The 25,896-nt window shown below is 42.9% G+C and overlaps 1 protein-coding gene across 1 annotated transcript in view; it reads left to right on the top strand.

Annotated features, from left to right (window-relative positions):
• Positions 1-11,607: 11,607 nt before the first annotated feature.
• The window catches only part of LOC110493215 (microtubule-associated serine/threonine-protein kinase 3), a 47,556-nt gene continuing 33,267 nt past the window's right edge, over positions 11,608-25,896 (top strand). Inside the window, exons 1-3 of the mRNA XM_021567512.2 lie at positions 11,608-12,112; positions 19,616-19,696; positions 24,663-24,751. Of these exons, the coding sequence (XP_021423187.2) occupies positions 12,066-12,112; positions 19,616-19,696; positions 24,663-24,751 (217 nt within the window). The 5' untranslated portion in view covers positions 11,608-12,065. The remainder of the gene's footprint in view (positions 12,113-19,615; positions 19,697-24,662; positions 24,752-25,896) is intronic.

Genomic DNA, 25,896 nt, shown 5'->3' with positions numbered 1-25,896 from the left:
GAGGAGTATCCCCATAGCCAGACAGCATTAGCTATAAATTATCGTTCAGTTTGCTCTAATCTCGTTCTTGGTACCCCTTAGGACCAAAACATTGCCTCATCCAATGGCATATATCAATTGTCAATTCAAGATACTCCCATCTCAAATACACCCCCTCCTGGACAAGCTCACTGAGACAGTGAGACACCCCCCCCCTGATATTCTTCAGAGCATCACATGGTTTAACAGATACATTGACATATGAAGACAAGCCTGACCTCTCCCCTCTCTGGGGCCCAAGTAACTTTCCCCACATAAGTATACTATGAAAATTGATAAAACATCCTTATTTATCAATGTTACCTAACTAATTCTGATTCTGCCACGACATTCCCTCATCAGTCTACATACAATAGCCCATAATGACAAAGAATTTGCAAATTTATTAAAAATTGTAATTTACATAAGTATTCAGACTCTTCACTCAGTACTTTGTTGAAGCACCTTTGGCAGTGATTACAGCCTTGAGTCTTCTTGGGTATGACGCTACAAGTTTGGCACACCTGCATTTTGGGAGTTTCTCCCATTCTTCTCTGCAGATCCTCTCAAGCTCTGTCAGGTTGTATGGGAAGAGTCGCTGCACAGCTATTTTCAGGTCTCTCCAGAGATGTTTGATCAGGTTCAAATCCGGGCTCTGGCTGGGCCACTCAAGGACATTCAGAGACTTGTCCCGAAGCCACTCCAGCGGTGTCTTGGCTGTGTGCTTAGGGTCGTTGTCTTGGCTGTGTGCTTAGGGTCTTTGTCCTGTTGGAAGGTGAATGTTCACACTAGTCTGAGGTCCTCAGCACTCTGGAACAGGTTTTCGTCAAGGTTCTCTCCGTACTATGCTTCGTTAATCTTTCACTTGATCCTGACTAGTCTCCCAGTCCCTGCTGCTGAAAAACATCCCCACAGCATGATGCTGCCACCACCATGCTTCACCATAGGGATGGTTCCAGGTTTCCTCCAGCCAAATAGTTCAATCTTGGTTTCATCAGACCAGAGAATCATGGTTTCAGAGACTTTAGGCACCTTTTGGAAAATTCCAAGTGTGCTGTCTTGCCTTTTACTGAGAAGTGGCTTCCGTCTGGCCACTCTACCATAAAGACCTGATTTGGTGGAGTGCTGCAGAGATGGTTGTCCTTCTGGAAGGACTTATGTAAATAAGGTATCTGTTTTTATTTTTAATAAATTAGCATTTCTAAAACCTTTTTTTACTTTATCATTATGGGGTATTATGTGTAGATTGATGAGGAAAAAAAGTTATTTAATCAATTTTAGAATAAGGCTGTAATGTAACAAAATGTGGAAAATGTATAGCACTGTATAGCCCTTGCTCTATCCCAAGCACCAAGCGTCTCAGCAAGAGAGAAAAGCATCAACCGGGAACCCCGACTTATGTCCTCCATTTTCATAACGTTTTCTGAACATCAAATCAAAATCTAATCAAATTGTCACATGCGCCAAATACAACAGGTATTTACAACCTTACCATGAAATGCTTACTTTCAAGCCCTTAACCAACAATGCAGTTCAAGAAATCGAGTTAAAATATTTACAAAATAAACTAAAGTAAAACATTTCATAAAAAGTAACACAAAAGAACAATAACGAGGCTATATACAGGGGGTACCGGTACAGAGTGAATGTCCGGTGGTACAGGTTAGTCAAGGTTTTTTGTACATGTAGGTAGGGATAAAGTAACTATGCATAGATAATAAACAGTGAGTAGAAGCAGTGTAAAAACAATGGGGGGGGGGGGGGGGGGGGGGTCAATGTAAAGAGAGGCTGTTAAGGAGCCCTTTTGGACCTAGACTTGGCGCGCTAATATATATATATATATATATATATATATATATATATATATAGCACAGGAGTTTGCTGGCACCTTAATTGGGGAGGACGGGCTTGTGGTAATGGCTGGAGTAGAATGATATTAAATACATTATAAAAACATGGTTTCCATGTATATGATGCCATAACATTTGCTCCGTTCCAGACATTATGAGCCGTCCTCTCCATAGCAGCCTCAACTGGTACACAGGATCTCTGGTTCTGCCTTTTAATGTCAATGTTTCACACTGAATATCCCATTAGAAAATGTGTGACAATGCTTTAATACATCATGCTTTTGAGAGAGAGTTGTGGTTTGGTTATGGGCATATGGGGGAGATGCCCAGGGGGAGGGGAAGTTAAAAGGATTATATTCAAAAATGCGTATTTCTAAGCTTAACATATCAGATGCATAAGGTCAAATCTGGAGTGTGTGCAGAATCCTAGCAACCACCAGTAACCATGTACAAGCATAAAGCCTAATTAACACAAACACACACACACGCACAGACAAACACTCATGCAAGCATGCACACACGCATACTCACACATGCAAACATGCACAGCACATACAAACATGAAGAGCACACGCGCATACACACACACACAAAAAGAGACTGATGTACATGGTAGGCTATGGCTCTGACGGAAGCATAGGAGTCTGAGAGGAGTTCCTGGAGCAGCTATGTTTTATTTTTATTTTTTATTTAACTAGACAAGTAAAACAATACATTTGAAAGAAATGTAAATGTGTTTAAAGGGTTAGGTCACCCAAATTACAAAATAATATTGTTTCATTAACCTGTATGGACAAGGTATGACAACAATCTGTGTTTTTGTTACCTGGCCAATTCATGTCACTCGCTAGGACTCCATCCAATTTGGCGACAGACTTTCATGTGATTATTTAAAAATCTGAATAAGGACATTTTTTTAAAATAATTTTCCCACCGGTAATGTTTTTTCACCAAACTGACTTGTTGCGGATAAAAATCAGTTTGCGATGGTGTAGTGCAAACAAAACGTTCACTTACATTTTCATGCACTGAATACAAATCTAAAGTGCAATGTGTTTTCCATCGCATTTTCAACTGTACCACAAAAACTGATGTGTTAAATAGTAAATGTGCCTACTCTGGTCTTGGTACATCTGCTCTAGCCAACAGCTGGCAGATACAGTGCGGGTAGGCTGGGAGGGTAGGTTAGTCAACATGATGAGATTATTATGGATAAGAGTGAGAATAATTGTTATTTGTAAAACGGCAGTCAAGCATTGATCATCATGTCACCTAAAGAAGGTGGCGCTGGAGGGAATGGCTGCCGTCTTTTTTTGGGGGGGGGGGGGGGGGGGGCGTTGTTCGTAACTTGTTTTGTACATAAGAGACGGCAGCAGCTACATTATGACCGAAAAGAGCTTCTGGACATCAGAACCTCGATTACTCACCTCAGATTAGACTGAGAGTTTTTCTTCAATGAGTCGGACGGGAGGGAGATACTACAGACACCCGACCAGGCCCAGATCCCCGGCATTCGCTGGAGAAGGAAAAGGAAATTTAGCGGAAAAAGATCAGGGTGCCTTGTGAGGATCAGGCGACGAGTGGCTAATCTGCCTTTGCCTTCCGTCCTGCTAGCTAACTTCAATCGCTGCAAAATAAATGGGATGAAATGAAAGCTTGTATATCCTACCAATGGGACCTTAAAAACTATAATATCTTATGTTTCACTGAGTCATGGCTGAACGACGACATTAAGCAGCAGCCTTTAGCAGCCTCTTATAAGACACGGGGCGGGGGCCTATGCACATTTGTAAACAATAACTGGTGCACGATATCTAAGGAAGTCTCAAGGTGTTGCTCGCTTGAGGTAGAGTATCTCATGATAAGCTGTAGACCACAATATCTACCTAGAGAGTTTCTGTATTTTTCATAGCTACATACCACCACAGACCGATGCTAGCACTAAAACCACACTCAATGAGCTGTATACCGCCATAAACAAACAGGAAAATGCTCATCCAGAGGCAGCGCTCCTAGTGGCAAGGGACTTTAATGCAGGGAAACTTAAATCAGTTTTACCTAATTTCTATCAGCATGTTAAATGTGCACCCAGAGGGAAAAACATTCTAGATCACCTTTATTCCACACACAGATGCGCATACAATGCTCTCCCTCACCCTCAATTTGGCAAATCTGACCATAATTCCATCCTCCTGATTCCTGAAAGACCAGTGGCTCAATCAATAAAATATGTTGGAATATGTTCCGGGATTCTTCCGATGGCATTAAGGAGTACACTACATCAGTCACTGGCTTTATAAATAAGTGCATCGAGGATGTCGTCCCCACAGTGACTGCACGTACATACCCTAACCAGAAGCCATGGATTACAGGCAACATTCGCACTGAGCTAAAGGGTAGGGCTGCCGCTTTCAAGAAGTGGGACTCTAACCCAGAAGCTTATAAGAAATCCCGCTATGCCCTCCGAACCATCAAATAGGCAAAGTCTTCATATAGGACTAAGATCGAATCGTACTACACTGGCTCCGACGCTCTTCGGATGTGGCAGGGCTTGCAAACTATTACAGACTACGTACAAAGGGAAGCACAGCCGAGAGCTGCCTAGTGACACGAGCCTACCAGGCAAACTAGATAACTTCTATGCTCTCTTCGAGGCAAGTAACACTGAAACATGCAAGAGAGCGTCAGCTTTTCCGGACGACTGTAAGATTACGCTCTCCGCAGCCGATGTGAGTAAGACCTGTAAACAGGTCAACATTCACAAGGTCACAGGGCCAGACATATTACCAGTACGTGTACTCCGAGCATGCGCTGACCAAATGGCAAGGGTCTTCACTGACATTTTCAACCTCTCCCTGTCTGTCTGTAATACCAACATATTTCAAGAAGACCACCATAGTCCCTGTGCCCAAGAACACTAAGGTAAACTGCCTAAATGACTTCCGACCCATAGCCGGAAGGGTCTGTAGCCATGAAATGCTTTGAAAGGCTGGTCATGGCTCACATCCACACCATCATTCCAGAAACCCTAGATCCACTCTAACCCACTCAGAGACCTGACTGTGTAGTGCAAGGACAACAACCTCTCCCTCAACGTGATCAAGACAAAGGAGATGATTGTGGACAACAGGATAAGGAGGACCGAGCATGCCCCCATTCTCATCGACAGGGCTGTAGTGGAGCAGGTTGAGAGCTTCAAGTTCCTTGGCGTCCACATCACCAACAAACTAACATGGTCCAAGCACACCAAGACAGTCGTGAAGAGGGTACAACAAAACATATTCCCCCTAAGGAGACTGATGTTTTACATCTGCACCATTTACAGCATCTTGACGGGTTGCATCATTGCCTGGTATGGCAACTGCTCGGCCTCCGACCGCAAGGCACTACAGAGGGTAGTGCGTACGGCCCAGTACATCACTGAGGCCAAGCTTCCTGCCATCCAGGACCTCTCTACTAGGCAGTGTCAGAGGAAGGCCCTAAAAATTGTCAAAGACTGCAGCCACCCTGTTCTCTCTGCTACTGCATGGCAAGCGGTACCAGAGCGTCAAATATAGGTCCAAGAGGCTTCTAAACAGCTTCTACCCCCAAGCCATAAGACCCCTGAACAGCTAATCAAATGGCTATTCAGACTATTGGCATTGCCACCCCCCACCCCATAGTCACTTTAATAACTCTACCTACATGTAGTTACCTCGACACCGGTGCCCCCACACATTGACTCTGTACCGTACCCCCTGTATATAGCCCCGCTATTGTTATTTACTGCTGCTCTTTAATTCTTTGTTATTCTTATCACTTACTTTAAGGTATTTTCTTAACTGCATTGTTAGTTAAGGGCTTGTAAGTAAGCATTTCACTGTAAGGTGAAACATATGTTGCATTCGGCACATGTGACAAATACAATTTTATTTGATTATAAGACCATCAATATTTATAGGAAAGGAAAATCAACATCACCGTGCACTTTAACCACCCTGTGAAGTAATTTATTAATTATTTTATCTATAGCACAATAAATTGTATGGTTTCCCCAAGTCGTAGAGGGAGGACCACAAACAATATCATCGTGTAACTCCAAGTTCTCTTCCTTATGATGGTTTTTAATACCAATATTTGGTCATAAAGGCGTTTCCACTGCCATGTCTCACAAAATCACAGCTGTCATGATTATTTTTTTTATATGTATGAAAAACTGGATGGGCAATTAGCACTAGATGGGCTATTAGCATTTCCAGATTATTCAAAAATATCTGGAAATGTATTGTATAACTCAATTATGAATTGAAGTGTCAAAGTGCATTCGGAAAGTATTCAGACCCCTTCCCTTTTTCCACATTTTGTTACGTTACACCCTTATTCGAAAATGGATTAAATAACACATTTTCATTAATCTACACAATACCCCATAATGACAAAGAGAAAATAGGTTTAGACATTTTTGAGAGAAGAATGGGAGAAATTCTCCAAATACAGGTGTGCTAAGCTTGTAGCGTCATACCCAAGAAGACTCAAGGCTGTAATCGTTGCCAAAGGTGCTTCAACAAAGTACTGAGTAAAGAGTCTGATTACTTAAGTCAATTTCATATCAACTGTGGGAGCAATTATTAGAAAATGGAAGACATACAAGACCACTGATAATCTCCCTCGATCTGGGGCTCCACGCAAGATCTCACCCCTGGGGTCAAAATGATCACAAGAACGGTGAGCAAAAATCCCAGAACCACACGGGGGGACCTAGTGAATGACCTGCATAGAGCTGGGACCAAAGTAACAAAGCCTACCATCAGTAACACACTACGCCGCCAGGGACTCAAATCCTGCAGTGCCAGACGTGTCCCCCTGCTTAAGCCAGTACATGTCCAGGCCCGTCTGAAGTTTGCTAGAGAGCATTTGGATGATCCAGAAGAAGATTGGGAGAATGTCATATGGTCAGATGAAACCAAAATATAACTTTTTGGTAAAAACTCAACTCGTCGTGTTTGGAGGACAAAGAATGCTGAGTTGCATCCAAAGAACACCATACCTACTGTGAAGCATGGGGGTGGAAACATCATGCTTTGGGGCTGTTTTTCTGCAAAGGGACCAGGACGACTAATCCGTGTAAAGGAAAGAACGAATGGGGCCATGTATCGTGAGATTTTGAGTGAAAACCTCCTTCCATCAGCAAGGGCATTGAAGATGAAACGTGGCTGGGTCTTTCAGCATGACAATGATCCCAAACACACTGCCCGGGCAACGAAGGAGTGGCTTCGTGAGAAGCATTTCAAGGTCCTGGAGTGGCCTAGCCAGTCTCCAGATCTCAACCCCATAGAAAATCTTTGGAGGGAGTTGAAATTCCATGTTGCCCAGCAACAGCCCTAAAACATCACTGCTCTAGAGGAGATCTGCATGGAGGAATGGGCCAAAATACCAGCAACAGTGTGTGAAAACCTTGTGAAGACTTACAGAAAATGTTTGACCTCTGTCATTGCCAACAAAGGGTATATATCAAAGTATTGAGATAAACTTTTGTTATTGACCAAATACTTATTTTCCACCATAATTTGCAAATAAATTCATTAAAAAATCCTACAATGTGATTTTCTGGATTTTTTTTCTCATTTCGTCTGTCATAGTTGAAGTGTACCTATGATGAAAATTACAGGCCTCTCATCTTTTTAAGTAGGAAAACTTGCACAATTGGTGGCTGACTAAATACTTTTTTGCCCCACTCTATATATATATATATATATATATATATATATATATATATATATATATATATATATATATATATATATTGTGAAACAAGCATGTAATGTAAATAGGCTACAGTAGCCTATACTTCAGAGGGGAGAGGGGAAGGTAGTCTCCACACACTAACACAGGCAAATATTGTAAGATATCAGGCAGACACTGGAAGTAGTTTCAGATTGAGGGCTTTGCATAGGCGGTTTGTTGTATTTTTTTGTGGGACTGGAAAACAATGCCCAGAACATAAAATAATGTTATTAACCAGTTCTCATATGTTTTGGCTCTGTTCCTGGAACAGTATAGATCACTTTCGTTCCTCGTTCTGTTTCTGTTTCTAGAAACGTTTATTTTCTGGTTTTTGGTTCTGTTCCCTGAACCGGTTCCAACCCCTGCCTCCACCTAATAATTATCATCAAGAAGTCGACAAGATTTCCAATGTAACAGTACTTGAAGCCATCAACATGCTCACAGCTAGGTTTGATAAGTAAGTCAAAGCACTTGAGGACATTAACTCTCAAATTAAACAGAACACGTTGATGCAATCACAAATGCATCTAAGAATGTTCAATTCAATGCTGCTGAGATAAAAGAAAGCAAAACGAAAATTGCTTACCTGGAAAAGGACTCATTACTCCTGAAAGACAACGAGGTAAAAACCAAGGCCATAGAAAATTAAAGCGTATAAATGTGGATGGAACCTCTGAATCAACAGGATGGAGGAAAATAATGAGGAGAACGCTAGAGACGAGGTAATCCGTCTCCTTGCTGAGATCGCACCCCACCTGTCAGGGAAGCTGGAGAACTTCTTCGGCTCCCATGCCCTGGATCCGTAGGAAGGAAGACAAGAAGCACCAAAAGATGATCATCCAGTTCTCCATGCGTCGGTACCAAGACAGGTTCTGGAGAATCCCAAAGCTGTCTTCTGTTTGTAAAGAAGATGGTTAAATCAAATTGTATTTGTCACATTCGCCGAATATAACTGGTTTAGACTTTCATGAAATGCTAGCTTTTGAGCCCTTCCCAACAATGCAGAGTTTAAAAATAAAATAGTAACAAGATGGATAAAATACACAAATGAATCGACACTGAACAAAAATATAAACGCAACATGTAAAGTGTTGGTCCCATGTTTCTTGAGCTGAAATAAAAGATCGTAGAAATGTTCCATATGCACAAAAAGCTTATTTCTCTAAGTTGTTGTGCACAAATTTGTTTACATCCCTGTTAGTGAGCATTTCTCTTTTGCCAAGATAATCCATCCACATCACAAGTGTGGCATATCAAGTAACTGATTAAACAGCATTATCATTACACAGATCCTAGAAATGTGGACACTAAAAGGCCACTCTAAAATGTGCAGTTTTGTCATAACACAACACATACAGCAGTTGCCAGATAATTGAATGTTAATTTCTCTACCATAAACTGCCTCCGATGTAGTTTTAGAGAATTTGGCAGTACGGCCAATTGGCCTCACCACCGCAGACAACGTGTATGGCGTTGCGTGGTTGAGCAGATTGCTGATGTTCACTTTGTGAACCGAGTGCCTTATGGTGGCGGTGTGGTTATGGTATGGGAAGGCATAAACTACGGACAACAAACACAATTGCATTTTATTGATGACAATTTGAATGCACAGAGATTGCGTGACGAGATCCTGAGGCCCATTGTCGCGCCATTCATCTGCAGCCATCACCTCATGTTTCAGCATGATAATGTACGGCCCCATGTCACAAGGATCTGTACACAATTCCTGGTAGCTGAAAATGTCCCAGTTCTGCATACTCACCAGAGCATATCTGCATTCCCAGTCATGTGAAATCCATTGATTAATACCAAAAAAGTGTTAAACAAATTAAAATATATTTTAGAGTCTTCAAAGTAGTCACCCTTTGCCTTGGTATTTGGTATTTATTAGGATCTCCATTAGCTGTTGCAAAAGCAGCAGCTACTCTTCCTGGGGTCCACACAAAACATGAAACAAGACGTAATACAGAACATTAATAGACATGAACAGTTTAAGTACGGAACTACATAAAAAAATGTTTTAAAGTCACACGTAGCCTACATATAAATGCATACACACAAGCTATCTAGGTCAAATAGAGGAGAGGTGTTGCTTTATCTGTTTTTAAAAACCAGGTTTGCTGTTTATTTGAGCAATATGAGATGGAACGGAGTTGCATGCAATAATGGCTCTATAAAATACTGTACGCTTTCTTGAATTTATTCTGGATTTGGGGACTGTGAAAAGACCCCTGGTGGCATGTCTGGTGGAGTAAGTGTGTGTCTGAGCTGTGTGTAGGTTAACTATGAATACAATTTGGGATTTTCAACACGTTTCTTATAAAAAGAAGAGGTGATGCAGTCAGTCTATTCTCAACTCTTAGCCAATAGTTAGACTGGCAAGCATAGTATTTATATCAGCACACTGATTGCAATGAATAGCAAAACGTGCAGCTCTGTTCTGCGCCAGCTGCAGCTTAACTAGGTATTTCCTTGCAGCACTGGACTGGACAATAACTAAGATTAGACAAAACTTGATGACAGCTTTGCACACGCTTGGCATTCTCTCAACCAGCTTCACCTGGAAGGGTTTTCCAACAGTCTTGAAGGAGTTCCCACATATGCTGAGCACTTGTTGGCTGCTTTTCCTTCACTCTGCGGTCCAACTCATCTGAAACCATCTCAATTGGGTTGAGGTCAGGGGATTGTGTTGGCCAGGTCATCTGATTCAGCACTCTATCACTCTCCTTCTTGGTCAGATAGCCTTTACACAGCCTGGAGGTGTGTTGGGTCATTGTCCTGTTGAAAAACAAATGATAATCCCACTAAGCGCAAATCCGATGGGATGGTGTATCGCTGCTGAATGCATTGGTAGCCATGCTGGTTAAGTGTGCCTTGAATTCTAAATAAATCACCAGAAAAGCACCATCACACCTCCTCCTCCTCCATGCTTCACGGTGGGAACCACACCCGCAAAGATCATCCGTTCACATCCGTCTCACAAAGACATGGCGATTGGAACCAAAAATCTCACACCAGACCAAAGGACAGATTTTCACTGGTCTAATGTCCATTGCTCGTGTTTCTTGGCCAAAGCAAGTCTCCTCTTCTTATTGGTGTCCTTTAGTAGTGGTTTCTTTGCAGCAATTCAACCATGAAAGCCTGATTTACGCAGTCTCCACTGAACAGTTGATGTTGAGATGTGTCTGCTACTTGAACTCTGTGAAGCATTTATTTGGGCTGCAATCTGAGGTGCAGTTATTGTAATGAACTTATCCTCTGCAGCAGAGGGAACTCTGGGACTTCCTTTCCTGTGGCGGTCCTCATGAGAGCCAGTTCCATCATAGCGCTTGATGGTTTTTGCGATGGCACTGGAAGAAACTTTAAAAGTTCTTCAAATTTTCCGCATTGACTGACATTCATGTCTTAAAGTAATGATGGACCATTGTTTCTCTTTGCTTATTTGACCTGTTCTTGCCATAATATGGATTTTTTTTTTACCAAGTAGGGCTATCTTCTGTATAGCACCTCTACATTGTCACAACACAACTGATTGGCTCAAACGCATTAAGAAGGAAAGAAATTCTTAACTTTTAACAAGGCACACCTTTTAATCTAAATGCATTCCAGGTGACTACCTCATGAAGCTGGTTGAGAGAATGTCAATGTTGTAAATGACTATTGTAGCTGGAAATTGATGATTTTTATGGATTATCTACATAGGCGTACAGAGGCCCATTATCAGCAACTAATCCAAGTTTAGCATTTTAAAAGGCTAATTGATCATTAGAAAACCCTTTTGCAATTATGTTAGCACAGCTGAAAACTGAGTATCAGCATTTGTGGGTTCGATTACAGGCTCAAAATGTCAAAGAATCCGGCGTCGGTCTAGCAATGCAGTCTTAAAACGCATGGGGGCGTTGCGAATCCCCTGTGTTGTGGACATCGCCATTGAATGCATGACATACGGCTAATGGACATTGTGAACGAGGCTTTAGGGGGTATATTAATCGTACATTCAACATTTATACATATTTTATTTGACTTTTCTCTCTCAACACTTTCTCCAGGGCCTTTTGATTACCTTGAGCAACACTCTCATCTTGACCCCCCCCTCCTCCCATTAAGTGGGAGTGACCACTGTTCCAACAGCACTGTCGCTTCTCAATTCTGCACTGGTGCGCTGTGGACTACACACTTGACGCGCGCCTTTTCAGAAACGGATTGTCTATGCTGAGTTTGCTTTCCTTGACATGTAGTGTTGACAGTGTTGGGACTAGTTAGCGAAGATGTGCTGAAGCCACCGGTAAACGATAGCTTGTTGACAGTTATTTTTAGTTCCCGCTCGCGCACGATGAAAGAGAAACGGACCGCGAAATCACCAGTGGTGCACGGTGACAAGTGAAGTGCAAGCAGCAGTCAACAGAGGTCCCTTTTGGAAGGAATCGTAGAACGATGAAGTCGAGGAGAGACAAACTGAAAATCCCCTCTCTTACTTTGGAGTAAGTTGTATGTTTTTATATGGTGTATAATTTATGCATACATGATCTACATAACTGAATAATTAAATGTTCTCGGGGAACCATTCTCGGGGAATAGTTACTTAAGTTACTTTACAAAGACGTCTTATGTGCTTTATACGAAAAGACAACAGGCTACAGTTGTGTGCCAATGTATTTCTCAACTCTACCAGTTGCAACCAGTTTGTGGAACACGCAGTATGGAACCTACAGACCCAATAGTGTGTATCGAAACCCACTGCAGCATGTAGACTACAGGAGTTTTGAACTTGCACTTGATTTTGTGATTATTGTGGTGTATAACTCGCAACATTAATTCATTGTTCTGTCTGTGATCTATATAAGCAATAAGGCCCGAGGAGGTGTGGGATATGGCCAATATACCACGCCTAAAGGCTGTTCTTAAGCACGGTGCAACTCGGAGTGCCTGGACAAAGCCCTCCCGAGTGGCGCAGTGGTCTAAGGCACTACATCTCAGTGCTAGAGGCATCACTACAGGCACCCTGGTTCGAATCCAGGCTGTATCACAACCGGCCGTGATTGGGAGTCCCATAGGGCGATGGACAATTGGCCCAGCGTTGTCCGGGTTTGGCCGGTGTAGGCCGTCATTGTAAACAAGAATTTGTTCTTCATTGACTTGCCTGGTTAAAAAAAGGTGAAATAAAAATATAATAAAAAATATTTAAAAAACACTGTTGACATTTACAGTCATGGCCAAAAGTGCTTGGAATCAATGTTCTTCCTCTGTCAATCATGGTTACCTGCAAGAAACACGTGCCGTCATCATTGCTTTGCACAAAAAGGGCTTCACAGGCAAGGATATTGCTACCAGTAAGATTGCAGCTAAATCAACCATTTATCAGATCATCAAGAACTTCAAGGAGAGCGGTTCAATTGTTGTGAAGAAGGCTTCAGGGTGCCCAAAAAAGTCCAGCAAGCGCCAGGACCGTCTCCTAAAGTTGATTCGGCTTCAGGATCGGGGCACCACCAGTACAGAGCTTGCTCAGGAATGGCTGCAGGCAGGTGTGAGTGCATCTGCACGCACAGTGAGGCAAAGACTTTTGGAGGGTGGCCTTGTGTCAAGAAGGGCAGCAAAGAAGCCACTTCTCTCCAGGAAAAACATCAGGGACAGACTGATATTCTATAAAAAGTACAGGGATTGGACTGCTGAGGACTGGGGTAGTCATTTTCTCTGATGAATCCCCTTTCCGATTGTTTGGGGCATCCGGAAAAACGCTTGTCCGGAGAAGACAAGGTGAGTGCTACCATCAGTCTTGTGTCATGCCAACAGTAAAGCATCCTGAGTGTAACGATCTGGGTGTAGAAAACAACTACCCACAAAACCCATGTGGGCAAGAGCTACCTAATCAACTGTCCCTGATTGAGAACCATACCCGTCCAAAAACAAGGAAATACAAAAACATAGAAAAAAGAACATAGAATGCCCACCCTAGTCACACCCTGGCCTAACCAAAATAGAGAATAAATAGCCTCTCTATGGCCAGGGCGTGACGCTGAGACCATTCATGTGTATGGTTGCTTCTCAGCCAAGGGAGTGGGCTCACTCACAATTTTGCTTAAGAACACAGCCATGAATAAAGAAAGATACTAACCCATCCTCCAAGAGCAACTTCTCCCAACCATCCAGGAACAGTTTGGTGACGAACAATGCCTTTTCCAGCGTGATGGAGCACCTTGCCATAAGGCAAAAGTGATAACTAAGTGGCTCGGGGAACAAAACATCGATATTTTGGGTCCATGGCCAGGAAACTCCCCAGACCTTAATCCCATTGAGAACTTGTGGTCAATCATCAAGAGGCGGGTGGACAAACAAAAACCCACAAATTCTGACAAACTCCAAGCATTGATTATGCAAGAATGGGCTGCCATCAGTCAGGATGTCACCCAGAAGTTAATTGACAGCATGCCAGGGTGAATTGCAGAGGTCTTGAGAAAGAAGGGTCAGCACTGCAAATATTGAGTCTTTGAATCAACTTCATGTAGTTGTCAATAAAAGCCTTTGACACTTATGAAATGCTTGTAATTATACTTCACCATTCCATAGAAACATCTGACAAAAATATCTAAAGACACTGAAACAGCAAACTTTGTGGAAATTAATATTTGTGTCATTCTCAAAACTTTTGGCCACGACTGTAGGTGTCACGCCCTAGCCTTAGAGAGGCTTTTATTCTCTATTTTTGTTAGGCCAGGGTGTGACTAGGGTGGGCATTCTAGTATTTTTATTTCTGTGTTTTCTATTTCCTTGTTTTTGTCTGAGTGTGGTTCCCAATCAGAGGCAGCTGTCTATCGTTGTTTCTGATTGGGAATCATACTTAGGCAGCCTTTTTCCCACCTGTGTTTTGGGGGTAGTTATTTTTCTGTATAGTTTATGTGCCTTACAGAACTGTTAGTTTTTTTCACTTTGTCATTTTTGTTCGAGTGTTTTGATCAATAAAAATCATGAACACTTACAACGCTGCGCTTTGGTCCACTATTCCTTATGACGACAAGCGTGACAGAACTACCCACCACCAAAGGACCAAACAGCGTGACCAGGAGGAGCAGGGATCCTGGGCCCGGGAGAAGAGTGAGTGGAGGACCTCATGGACATGGGAGGAGGTTATGGCAGGGGACAAGACCCTGCCATGGAAACAGGCGGAAACAGCAAGGGAGGAGCGGCGGCGATACCAGGAGTCACGGCAACGAGGCAAGCACGAGAGGCAGCTCCCCATTTTTTTTGGGGGGGAGGCACAAGGGGAGAGTGGCAGAGACAGGGTTTAGACCTGAGCCAACTCCTCGTGCTTACCATGGGGAGCGAGTGACCGGTCAAGCACCATGCTATCCAGTTCTACGCACCATGCCTTCAGTGCGCATCCACAGCCCGGTGCGCTCTGTGCAAGCTCCCCGCAGTGGCCGTGCTAGAGTGGGCATTCAGCCAGGATGGATTGTGCCGGCTCAGCGTTCCTGGCCTCCGGTGCGTCTCTTCGGCCCAGGTTATCCTGCGCCAGCTCTACGCACGGTGACCCCGGTTCGCCAGCAAAGCCCAGTTTGGCCTGTTCCAGCTTCCCGCACTTGCCGGGCTAAGGGGGGTATCCAGCCAGGACGCGTTATGCCAGCTCGGCGCTCCAGACCTCCGGTGCGCCTCCACGGTCCAGTGTGTCCTGCGCTGGCTCTACGCACTATGCCTCCAGTGCACCGTCATAGCCCAGTGCGTCCTGTGCCAGCTCTCCACACTCACCGAGCTAAAGTGGCTATCCAGCCAGGACACGTTGTGGCAGCTCCACATACCAGGCTTCCAGTACGTCTCCTTAGTCCGGTGAGACCTGTTCCGGCTCCACGTACAAAGCCTCCGGCGACGATCCGCGGCACGAAGCCTCCGGCGGCGATCCGCGGCACAAAGCCTCCGGCGGCGGTCCCCTGTCCGCAGCCTCCGGCGACGGTCCCCTGTCCGCAGCCTCCGGCAACGGTCGGTGGTCTGGTTCCTACGGCGATGATCGGCGGCCCGGTTCCTCCAGTGAAGGTCCATGCACCAGGGCCACCACCAAAGCGGAGGTATCTGCGGGTGGAGGGGTGGTCTACATCCCGCACCGGAGCCGCCGCCGTGTAGGAATACCCACCCGGACCCTCCCCTTTAGAGTCAGGTTTTGCGTCTGGAGTCCACACCTTTGGGGGGGGGGGGGGGGTACACCCTTATGGTGTCATAATCAGACATAAAAGAACTACAGTGCTAGGTTTTGTGGGGTTTGACACTCTTATGTCACAACAGGTTTAAATATGTGTCATGACAGTGATATGACCATATTATGACACTAGTTTTCAAGAAAAGTGTTACCGAAATGGAACCAATTATCAGATCATAAACTGACAATTTAAGGCATACTTCTCACTTTGTTGGGGGGATGGGCATAGGCCAGATTGAGGGATACTTCTTACTGTTTGTTTCAATGCAAAAATAGGCAAGCTACATTAGATCAGATCTTTTTCAAAGATACCTTAGCACACAGATTATTTGCCCTCTTCTGAATTATTGTTAAAATGGTTTCAGATGTCACATAGCTTCGATTCAGGCCAGTGTCAAACACATGATGTGGTATTTATTATGACCAAAATCCCAATTCACATCGCTCACTCCCTACTCATTTTGAAAATATGCACCAATTTTTCAACTGCTTTATAGTAATTCCTACCTCCCTCAAAGCATTAGCATTGCTGTAGTTCTTTTCTTTCCACCCACTTTCCTTCCTGAGCCAATGTAACCAGGGGCTGCTGCCTGCCTTCTGCCCACTAGACGTTGATCTATAAAGCGTACATTCGGAGCTTCTTCTCCAAAACTTATCTGACTCTCGCATGGATCACAAGCTCAGCACATGGTATTAACCCCCAGTTTTGTGGGTGCAGCACAATGAGCATTATAACCGCACCGCAGAGCCCCTTTTCTAAACGAGCACAGTGTTCACAGAACGCTTCACACATCAAGTTATTTCCACAAAATTGGAAGTATGCTTGGGGTCATTGTTCATTTGGAAGACCCATTTGCGACCAAGCTTTAACTTCCTGACTGATGACTTGAGATTTGGCTTTAATATATCCACATAATTTTCCATCCTCATGATGCCATCTATATTGTGAAGTGCACCAGTCCCTCCTGCAGCAAGCACCCCCGCAACATGATGCTGCCACCCCTGTGCTTCACGGATGGGATGGTGTTCTTCGGCTTGCAAGCCTCCCCCTTTTTCCTCCAAACATAACGATGGTCATTATGGCCAAACAGTTGTATTTTTGTTTAATCAGACCAGAGGACATTCCTCCAAAAAGTACGATCTTTGTCCCCATGTGCAGTTGCAAACCGTAGTCTGGCTTTTTTATGACGGTTTTGGAGCAGTGGCTTCTTCCTTGCTGAGCGCCCTTTCAGGTTATATCAATATAGGACTCTTTTCACTGCAGATATAGATACAGGAGGGCGACTCTGGAGGGAGGAGATGGGGAGACCTACAGGAGGCCTGGTGCGTGGAGGAGGCACCGGATAAACCGGGCTGTGGGGGAGCACAGGAGCTCTGGTGCGCAGCCTTGGCACCACTCCTCCAGGCTGGATGACCACTTTAGCCCGGCCCCTCCAGAGTGCAGGCACAGTTTGAACCGGGCTGTGGAGGAGCACTGGAGATCTGGTGCTTACCAATCGCACCTCTCCCTTAGGCTCAATGCCCACAATCGCCCGTCACGTGCGGAGCGCAGACATAGGGCGAACTGAACCCTCCCAACGCCCCGGAGACACTCAAAAAAACATTTTTGGGGCGCCTCTCGTGCCTGCTGCGCTGCCTTGCCTCATATCGCCGCCTCTCCACTTTAGCTGCCTCCAGCTCTTCCTTGGGGCGGCGATATCCCCAGCCTGTTTATGAGTTCCACATAATATTTATTGTTGAAGTTAAACTTTTAGACAAAACAAAACAATAAAGAAAACAATGACCGAACAGCTTCGTAGTGCAAAGTACCTGGTCACAAACGAAGAACAAGATCCCACACAGAAAGAAGGAAAAAAAGCTACCTAAGTATGATTCCCAATCAGAGACAACGATAGACAGCTGTCCCTGATTGAGAACCGTACCTGGCCAAACACAAAGAAATAGAAAACATAGAAACATGAACATAGAATGCCCACCCAAATCACACCCTGACCAAACCAAAAATAGAGACATAAAAAGCTCTACGGTCAGGGCGTGACAGTTTTGCACTGGTTTCTGAAGAGCCCTCTGCTGCAACAGCACTGAAACCATATCAACAGTGTGCACTCGCGTTAGCAAAGCAGAGATCTGTACATGAAAATTAACATACAGTAGCCAGCCTTCTAGCTGGGTCAGCAACTTCTGAAAGCCGACCTGCTACAGCATTATAGATGAACAGGCATATTTTGACGATGGCAGATGTGTTGGGTAGTATACAGTCAGGTCCATTATTATTGGCACCCTTAAAAGGATTAGCAAACAAGACTAATATTGTATGCTCCAAAAAATGTGAAATTGTATTATTTTATACCAATATATTCGCTCCGAGAAATGTCTTTTGTTTAACAAGTAATAACAAAAATATATAAAAAAGATAGGGGTCAAACTGATTGTTACTGTTGGCCCTGTTGCTGTTTTCGATACTTTTAACACCCTACCCTTGTGAGGATCACGACACAGCCTTTTTTCAAATGTTTTATGAGATTTGAGAACATGTTAGGAGGGATCTTAGACCATTCCTCCAGTGGCCATCGAAGTCTCTGGACTCGAACCCCAATGAAATCCTGTGGTTTGAATTGAAGAGGGCAGTCCATAAGAGCAGACAAAGGATATTACGGATCTGAAAAGGTTATGTATGGAGGAATGGTCTAAGATGCCTCCCAATGTGTTCTCCAATCTCATAAAACACTTCAGAAAAAAGCTCAGTGTCGTTATCCTCGCAAGGGTAGGGTACTTGAGTACTGAAAACTGGGGTGCCAATAATTGACCCCTATCTTTTGGAGTTTTTTTATTATAAAATATCTTTCTCTGAGCAATTGTATTAGCATAAATAATGTTGGCATGCAATATAGCTCAGTATTTGTCTTTATTTTATACAGTCTTTTTTGCTAATCTTAATTATTATTATGGACCCGACTGTATGAGTCTTCCTATAGAATACAGAGGACAGACAGCATGAGCTAATAGTATGCTCAAAACATAAGACTGTATACTGCAGTGGCGTTTGGTGGGAGGAGCTATATGAGGATGGGCTCATTGTAATGTCTGTAATGGAAGAATGTAATGGTATCAAACACATCAAACAATTGCATTCAAGCCATTACAATGAGACCATCCTCCTATAGCGCCTCCTCGCAGCCTCGTCTGGTGTACTGGTATGTGTAAATCTCTGATTCTCAATGGGGTCTCCATTGGGACATTAGAGGCTAGACCTATCAGACCACCAGTGTTACAGCGGGTAGACTTGGACAAGAACGTTATCAATGTGGAAACCAGGCCAAAGTAATCAATAAGTGATCTGAAAGTTCTTTTCATTTAACTTCTGCTTTGACTGAAAACAGCATGTGACAAAATCATGCTGTGACCTGCCCTGGACATTGATCTGGTGTCCTGTGTGGTTCAGTTGGTGGAGCATGGCACCAGGGTTGTGGGTTCGATTCCCATAGGGGACCAGTACAACAATGTACGCACTCACTACTGTAAGAGCGTCTGCTTAATGACTAGTATCTATCTAATGACGGACTATCATATATACTGTACAATCAGGTACTGTCTGGAAAAAGTATTCTAAAACAGCGGCTGCGGAGTTGGGTAATGCCCCACCATTTGCAAACAGTTGTTGAGTGTCTATCACGGAACTATTAGTGTCAGCCAATGAAAGTGAGATGTTGGGGTGTAGTCAGCTGATACCCAGACACTGGTTGGCAACAGCAACAATGCTGAGTCAACACACTAATCCATGTGACTGTGTCTTGTCTTACAGTTTGTCACCCACTTGCCAAAGCCCAACTCTACTGAGCCCATGCAGCCCCTGCAGCCCTTTACAAACCCTTCATCCCTGGAGGTAAGAAAGATTACCCACATACAGCACACAGCCACACAAGTGGCTTGAGAACAGCTCCTATGAAGAACATGGGCGGGAGGTAGCCTAGCAGTTAAGAAGAGTGTTCGGCTAGTAACTGAAAGTTTGCTGGTTCGAATCCTGAGCCGAATAGGTGAAAATATGTTGATGTGCCCTTGAGCAAGGCACTTAACACGAATTTCTCCTGTAAGTCGCTCTGGGAAAGAGTGTCTGCTAAATGACTAGCTAAAATGTAATTATGAAGATAGTGTTTTAAAGCAGACTTACCTTTTACAGAAAGTATTTTTGCTTATTTCATTTGACTGATGAAAGCACAAAATGTTTCAATCACATTTTATCCAAACTCTCATTTTATCCAAATGTTTTGGATAAAATGTTGCAACATGCTAAATGCAGCTGCAATTAAATGTCTTAACTTGTAAGTCATGCTCTGTGTTTATGGTGGAAAAACAAAACATCCATTCTTAATACACATGGGAAACTGTTGAGCATGAAAAATACAGCAGTGTTGCAGTTCTTGACACAAACTGGTATGCCTGGTATTTTCTACCATACCCTGTTCAAAGGCACTTAAACCTTTTGTCTTCCCATTTGCCCTCTGAATGGCACACATACACAATTTTTATTTTATTTTACAGTTAAGAACAAATTCTTATTTTCAACGACGGCCTAGGAACAGTGGGTTAACTGCCTGTTCAGGGGCAGAACGACAGATTTGTACCTTGTCAGCTCAGGGAATTGAACTTGCAACCTTCCGGTTACTAGCCCAACGCTCTTACCACTAGGCTACCCTGCCGCCCCGATCCATATCGCAAGTCAGTTAAGAACAAATTCTTATTTTCAACGACGGCCTAGGAACAGTGGGTTAACTGCCTGTTCAGGGGCAGAACGACAGATTTGTACCTTGTCAGCTCAGGGAATTGAACTTGCAACCTTCCGGTTACTAGCCCAACGCTCTTACCACTAGGCTACCCTGCCGCCCCGATCCATATCACAATTGTCTCAAGGCTTAACAATCCTTCTTTAACCTGTCTTCTCCTCTTCATCTACACTGATTTTAAGTGGATTTAACATGTGACATCAATAAAGGATCATAGCTTTCACATGGATTCACCAGGTCAGTCTATGTCATGGAAAGAGCAGGTGTTCATAATGTAGAGCAGGTGTTCATATTGTATGTTTGTTATTTTGCAGTCTACTTCTGAATTTAACTGCATTTATTAATTTAACTGCATCACTTGAGATAATTTGCCCCTTGGAGTGCTTAGCAAATGTTACCTGTAGGTCTGTAGAACAAATGTATGTATCATGCCACACAGTTGAGTCCCTCTCAGATGTAAAAGTGTGTTCATTTATCACTTGATTTGAGAGGCTGGCCTTTTATATTAGCACAGAGACATCAGCACTTACCTCATCACAAGATACACTTCACTAGGCTTCAACAATAAGATAATGAATTAAGTATCTCCCATAGTTAATTAATCTGCCTCTTAGATGTATTGTCATACATAAATCATTCATTTGTGAATATTTAAGTTTTTTCATTGTATCTCTTACAGATAAACTGTGAAGATATTTAAAAAATTAAATACAATTATGGCATGATTTGTATGATTGTGAACTTACAAAGAGATGTGGCACAGGCATTTCTTTTTACAATAACAATTCACAAATCTGACACATCTGACACACAAATCTGCAGAACAAAAAAACTCCCATAGAATATAGTTACAATGGTCGACATACCTGGCATTAGGCTTAACTCAAAACACATTAATTGTTTTAAGGATCTCTAGGAGGACCCTGTCACCATTGTGGCTGGTTAAGACGTGTGAAACAAATCATCTTGACACCAGAGCCACACCCAGATCTTAGTTGTGTCAGTCAATAGCACTCTGATAGTTGTTTTTTCCCTAAACTAACAGTCACTCTTTACTCCCACCCTCTCCCTACTAGCACTGCCTTTGCTGATAGGTACTTAATTGAGGACAGATGTATTTGTCCCACCTAGTTTAAGATGAATGCACTAACTGTAATTCGCTCTGGATTAGAGCAACTGCTAAATGACTAAAATGGAATGTAAAAAGTACTGACAATTTATATTAACATGAAATGTATAATGAAAACTCATTACACTAAATAGGTTTATCCTATGTTGATGATCTCCCAGTTCCTTGCAAAACTGATTTTCGTCTTGAATTTAAAAAAATATGAGATCCTTATGTTTTAATGCTCAACACAATGGAAGCAGCAATTGGTTTTAAATGTAATGAATTAAAGAAGCCTATTGTAGAGCAACAGTCTCACATTGGTTTTAGCCTAACCTTATAGGCCTATGCCTACCTCCATATATGTTTTTATTCAAGTGTTATTGAATTGAATTATTCATCCATTTGATGTAATACATTTGTATTTATTTGCATGTATTTATTCAATTATTTTATTTCATCTTGAGTATGTGGTATTTAATTAGGCTGTTTATGAATTTTATATATCATGTATTTATATATTTGATTTTGATTACTTTGGTCCTCCACAATATAAGGGGCCTTTACTTTATTTATAAGGAGGTCGTGAGAAAATGGGCATGAAGAGGGGACCAGGAAGATGGCGGAAGTGGATGGTGAGTTCGACTCAAGCAGTGGGTTGAGCAAATTTGTAGTATCGAAAACTGGAACAAAAGGGAAATTGTGTAAAAATTGGAGTGGGGGATACGTGTGTGAATGATAATGAATTGCTTCTTGATGGGATGTGTTTGTTGAGTAAGGATGCATATGTGGGAAGCCTATTTGATGTGTCAAATGGGGACGTTTGTGCTTGGAAAAGTGAAGTCTGTCAGAGTGACCAGGACTGGTTTTATTTTGATTAATTGTATTTCTGAAAAGCAGAGGAAGATTGCAGTGGGCCTCAAAATAATCCAGACAACAGAAGTTTTGTGTTTTGAACTTTGGACTAGAGCACCCGTTAAAGGAGTCATCTCAGGGGTGACGACCGATGTTCAGGTTGAATACCTGAGGAGAATTCCTGGAGTGGGTGGTGCCCGATGTCTGACACACTGGGTGAATGGAGAAAAATAAGAGCCTGTCGGTCCTGTTGTTTTTTGTTGAAGAGCAAATACCTATGCATGTGAAGCTTGGTTATGTAATATACGCCGTAAGAGCTTTCGTCCCCAAATTACTGCAGTGTAAGAATTGTAAAGGATTTGGCCATGTTTCAAGTGTGTGCAGACAAACAGTATACTAAAGAACAGTGTGCAGAAGGATGACGGTGTTGCAATTGTGGTAGGGATCATGATCCTGAGTTCCTGGAGTGCCCTGTAAGGGTGAAGGAGATTGAGGTGGCAAATGTTTGAGTGGTCAATCGAATCTCCTTAGCAGAGGCGATTTAAAATAATTGAGAAAACAAGTGATATTAGTGAGGATATGGTAGTGGATACACCACAGCTTGTAGTAAATGTTTGTTACCATGCAATATACAGTGCCTTGCGAAAGTATTCGGCCCCCTTGAACTTTGCGACCTTTTGCCACATTTTAGGCTTCAAACATAAAGATATAAAACGGTATTTTTTTGTGAAGAATCAACAACAAGTGGGACACAATCATGAAGTGGAACGACATTTATTGGATATTTCAAACTTTTTTATCAAATCAAAAACTGAAAAATTGGGCGTGCAAAATTATTATATACTTTTAGGCTTTTTTCTTGTTCCTGGCGTTCTTAGACAAGTCTCTGAAAGAACACCATGTGACCATATTATGTCCTTTATATTGACCCTTATTGGGCCCCTTCTGCTCAAATCCAGGAGATGATTCTCTTGACTCCTCCTAGTCTTTATAATAAACTGTCTGTGTGTCTCTCCTGTTGATACACAAGGCCAATACTCAAAGTGAAATGCATGTTTCCCCCCTCATATTTTGTTGCTTCACAGTTTACAAAAGCCATTTGCAATTGTGTTGCTTTTGGTTATATTGAAGTTTTGAAGATCATCATAGGACCTAGGCGACTGTCCCTACACCTATTAAATACTCAAGCACCCCTTTTGTTTTTTTACAATGACCTGTCCTGTCCTGTTGCTTATGGCAAATATTGGTTGCTGCCTTTCACATGCTTTAAAAGCAGCGCATCTTTGCCACTTTCAGAATAGAAACAAACCTGTTTTTGATTCTTTTTTTCCACTCTATTCATAGACTGGTATATTTGTAGTACCTTTTTATGGTGTCACTTTTTTGTCATGTTTGACAAACGTGTTATTAATCTGTCCTGTTGTGTTCCAGCCCTGTAATTAATTCCCACAAGTTTCAGTCTCTAGTCATCATAGGTTTCCGGGCACAGCAGGTCAACAACAACACGATGCTAACACTGTTTGATGGGGCATAGCATGGCAGTGACTGTGAGAATGGTAGACTGACTACAGTAGATGGATGAAGGCCGTGAGTAGGTCACATCAATTATTTAGGTGTTGTGATATTGGTTGAGGGTAAATGCTCTTTGGCCTCTGGTTTGTTTCAGTCGAAGGAATAGGTGTGTGCCTCTAGTCCTATTGCAATCTGTAATAGTAGTCTGTAAGGCTCTCTGCAGGTACTGAAGACTGGACAGAATGTGCGTGGATGCTTCTGTCCTCCTTTTTTCCATCAAATATTTTTCTCTCAGTGCTGCTCTTCCCTTCTGTGTAGGTTGTCCAGCTTGCTAGTAGTTCATGACTTCTGGATTTGGGCTACAAATCCTCAGTTTTTGCAGCCTGGTTTGGCAATGTTAGCCTGAAGGTTGCATAAGAAGTGATCTAATCATATGTCAAAGTTTATTTTCTCAAAGTGTCTTGAACTATTCCCATTGTTATTTACAAAGCGGAACTAAAAAACATGTGTTTTTTAAGCACTGCAAGATGGTTGACTTAAGTGTTTTGTTGTAGTTGGTGACTGACATCTCTGTTACTGTTTGTGTTTCACAGTTGCCGGAGCAGCAACAGGAAGAGTCTTGGCGTGGGGACACCATCTCCCACTCTGTCACGCCCTCTCTCCCCACTCTCCGTCCACACCGGTAAGAAGCATATAAACCATCACAGGAACAGAAGTTTGACTCCAACGTATTATTTTTGGGGCCTGCCCTTTGGGGCCTTTGGGGCCTGCCCTGACCTATGCCCTCCCATTGACACGTTTGAATGTTTCAGAGTTCGCTGTACTACTACGACATAGCAGAAAAACCAACTCCTTTACTGCAAATATAAATATTTTAGATTTGTCACACTAACCGTTTGGGCCTAAAAGTTTTTCTAGATGTATGCTGTGCTGATTGTAGAAAGGAAGATAAATAAATCTTATTGGGCAGGAAAAAAAAAAACAGTTTAAAAGTTGTCTAAAGTTGTCTCTTCAGTAAAGTGGTTGGTTTTGTGTTCCCCTCAGCATTTGAATCAATGGGAGTGTATATCACTATATCACTCAAGCAGGTGCACCCTATGAATAGATTTCTGTACTAGGGCCTACATGTCAGAGATGTGCAGACACTCTCTTTCAAGTTCAATTATGTTGAGGCTTATCTTATTAGGTGGCACAATTAAACATTCATTTCGTTTACAGTTGCTTAATTGGTATCAAACAGCTCGCATGTTAACCTCTAGCGTCGAGCAATCCCGTATCCGAGAGCGTAATCATAGCCTCAAGCTCATTACCATAACGCAACGTTTCCTATTCATGAAAATCGCAAATGAAATGAAATAAATATATTGAAACACAATTTCCACCTGAAGACATACCCAAATCTAACTGCCTGTAGCTCAGCCCCAGAGGCAAGGATATGCATATTATTGGTATCATTTGAATGGAAACATTCTGAAGTTTGTGGAAATGTTAATTGAATGTAGGAGAATATAAAAAAAAATATATTTTTTTGAATTTTTACCCCTTTTTCTCCCCAATTTCGTGGTATCCAATTGTTGTAGTAGCTACTATCTTGTCTCATCGCTACAACTCCCGTATGGGCTCGGGAAAGTCATGCGTCCTCCGATACACAACCCAACCAGCCACACTGCTTCTTAATACAGCGCGCATCCAACCCGGAAGCCAGCCGCACCAATGTGTCGGAGGCTACACCGTGCACCTGGCAACCTTGGTTAGCGCGCACTGCGCCCGGCCCGCCACAGGAGTCGCTGGTGCGCGATGAGACAAGGACATCCCTACCGACCAAGC

The sequence above is a fragment of the Oncorhynchus mykiss genome, chromosome 1, assembly GCF_013265735.2.
Source record: "Oncorhynchus mykiss isolate Arlee chromosome 1, USDA_OmykA_1.1, whole genome shotgun sequence".
NCBI classification, from domain to species: domain Eukaryota; kingdom Metazoa; phylum Chordata; class Actinopteri; order Salmoniformes; family Salmonidae; genus Oncorhynchus; species Oncorhynchus mykiss.
Note: the sequence above shows the minus strand (reverse complement) of the source record. Positions and strands in the feature narration are given on the sequence as shown.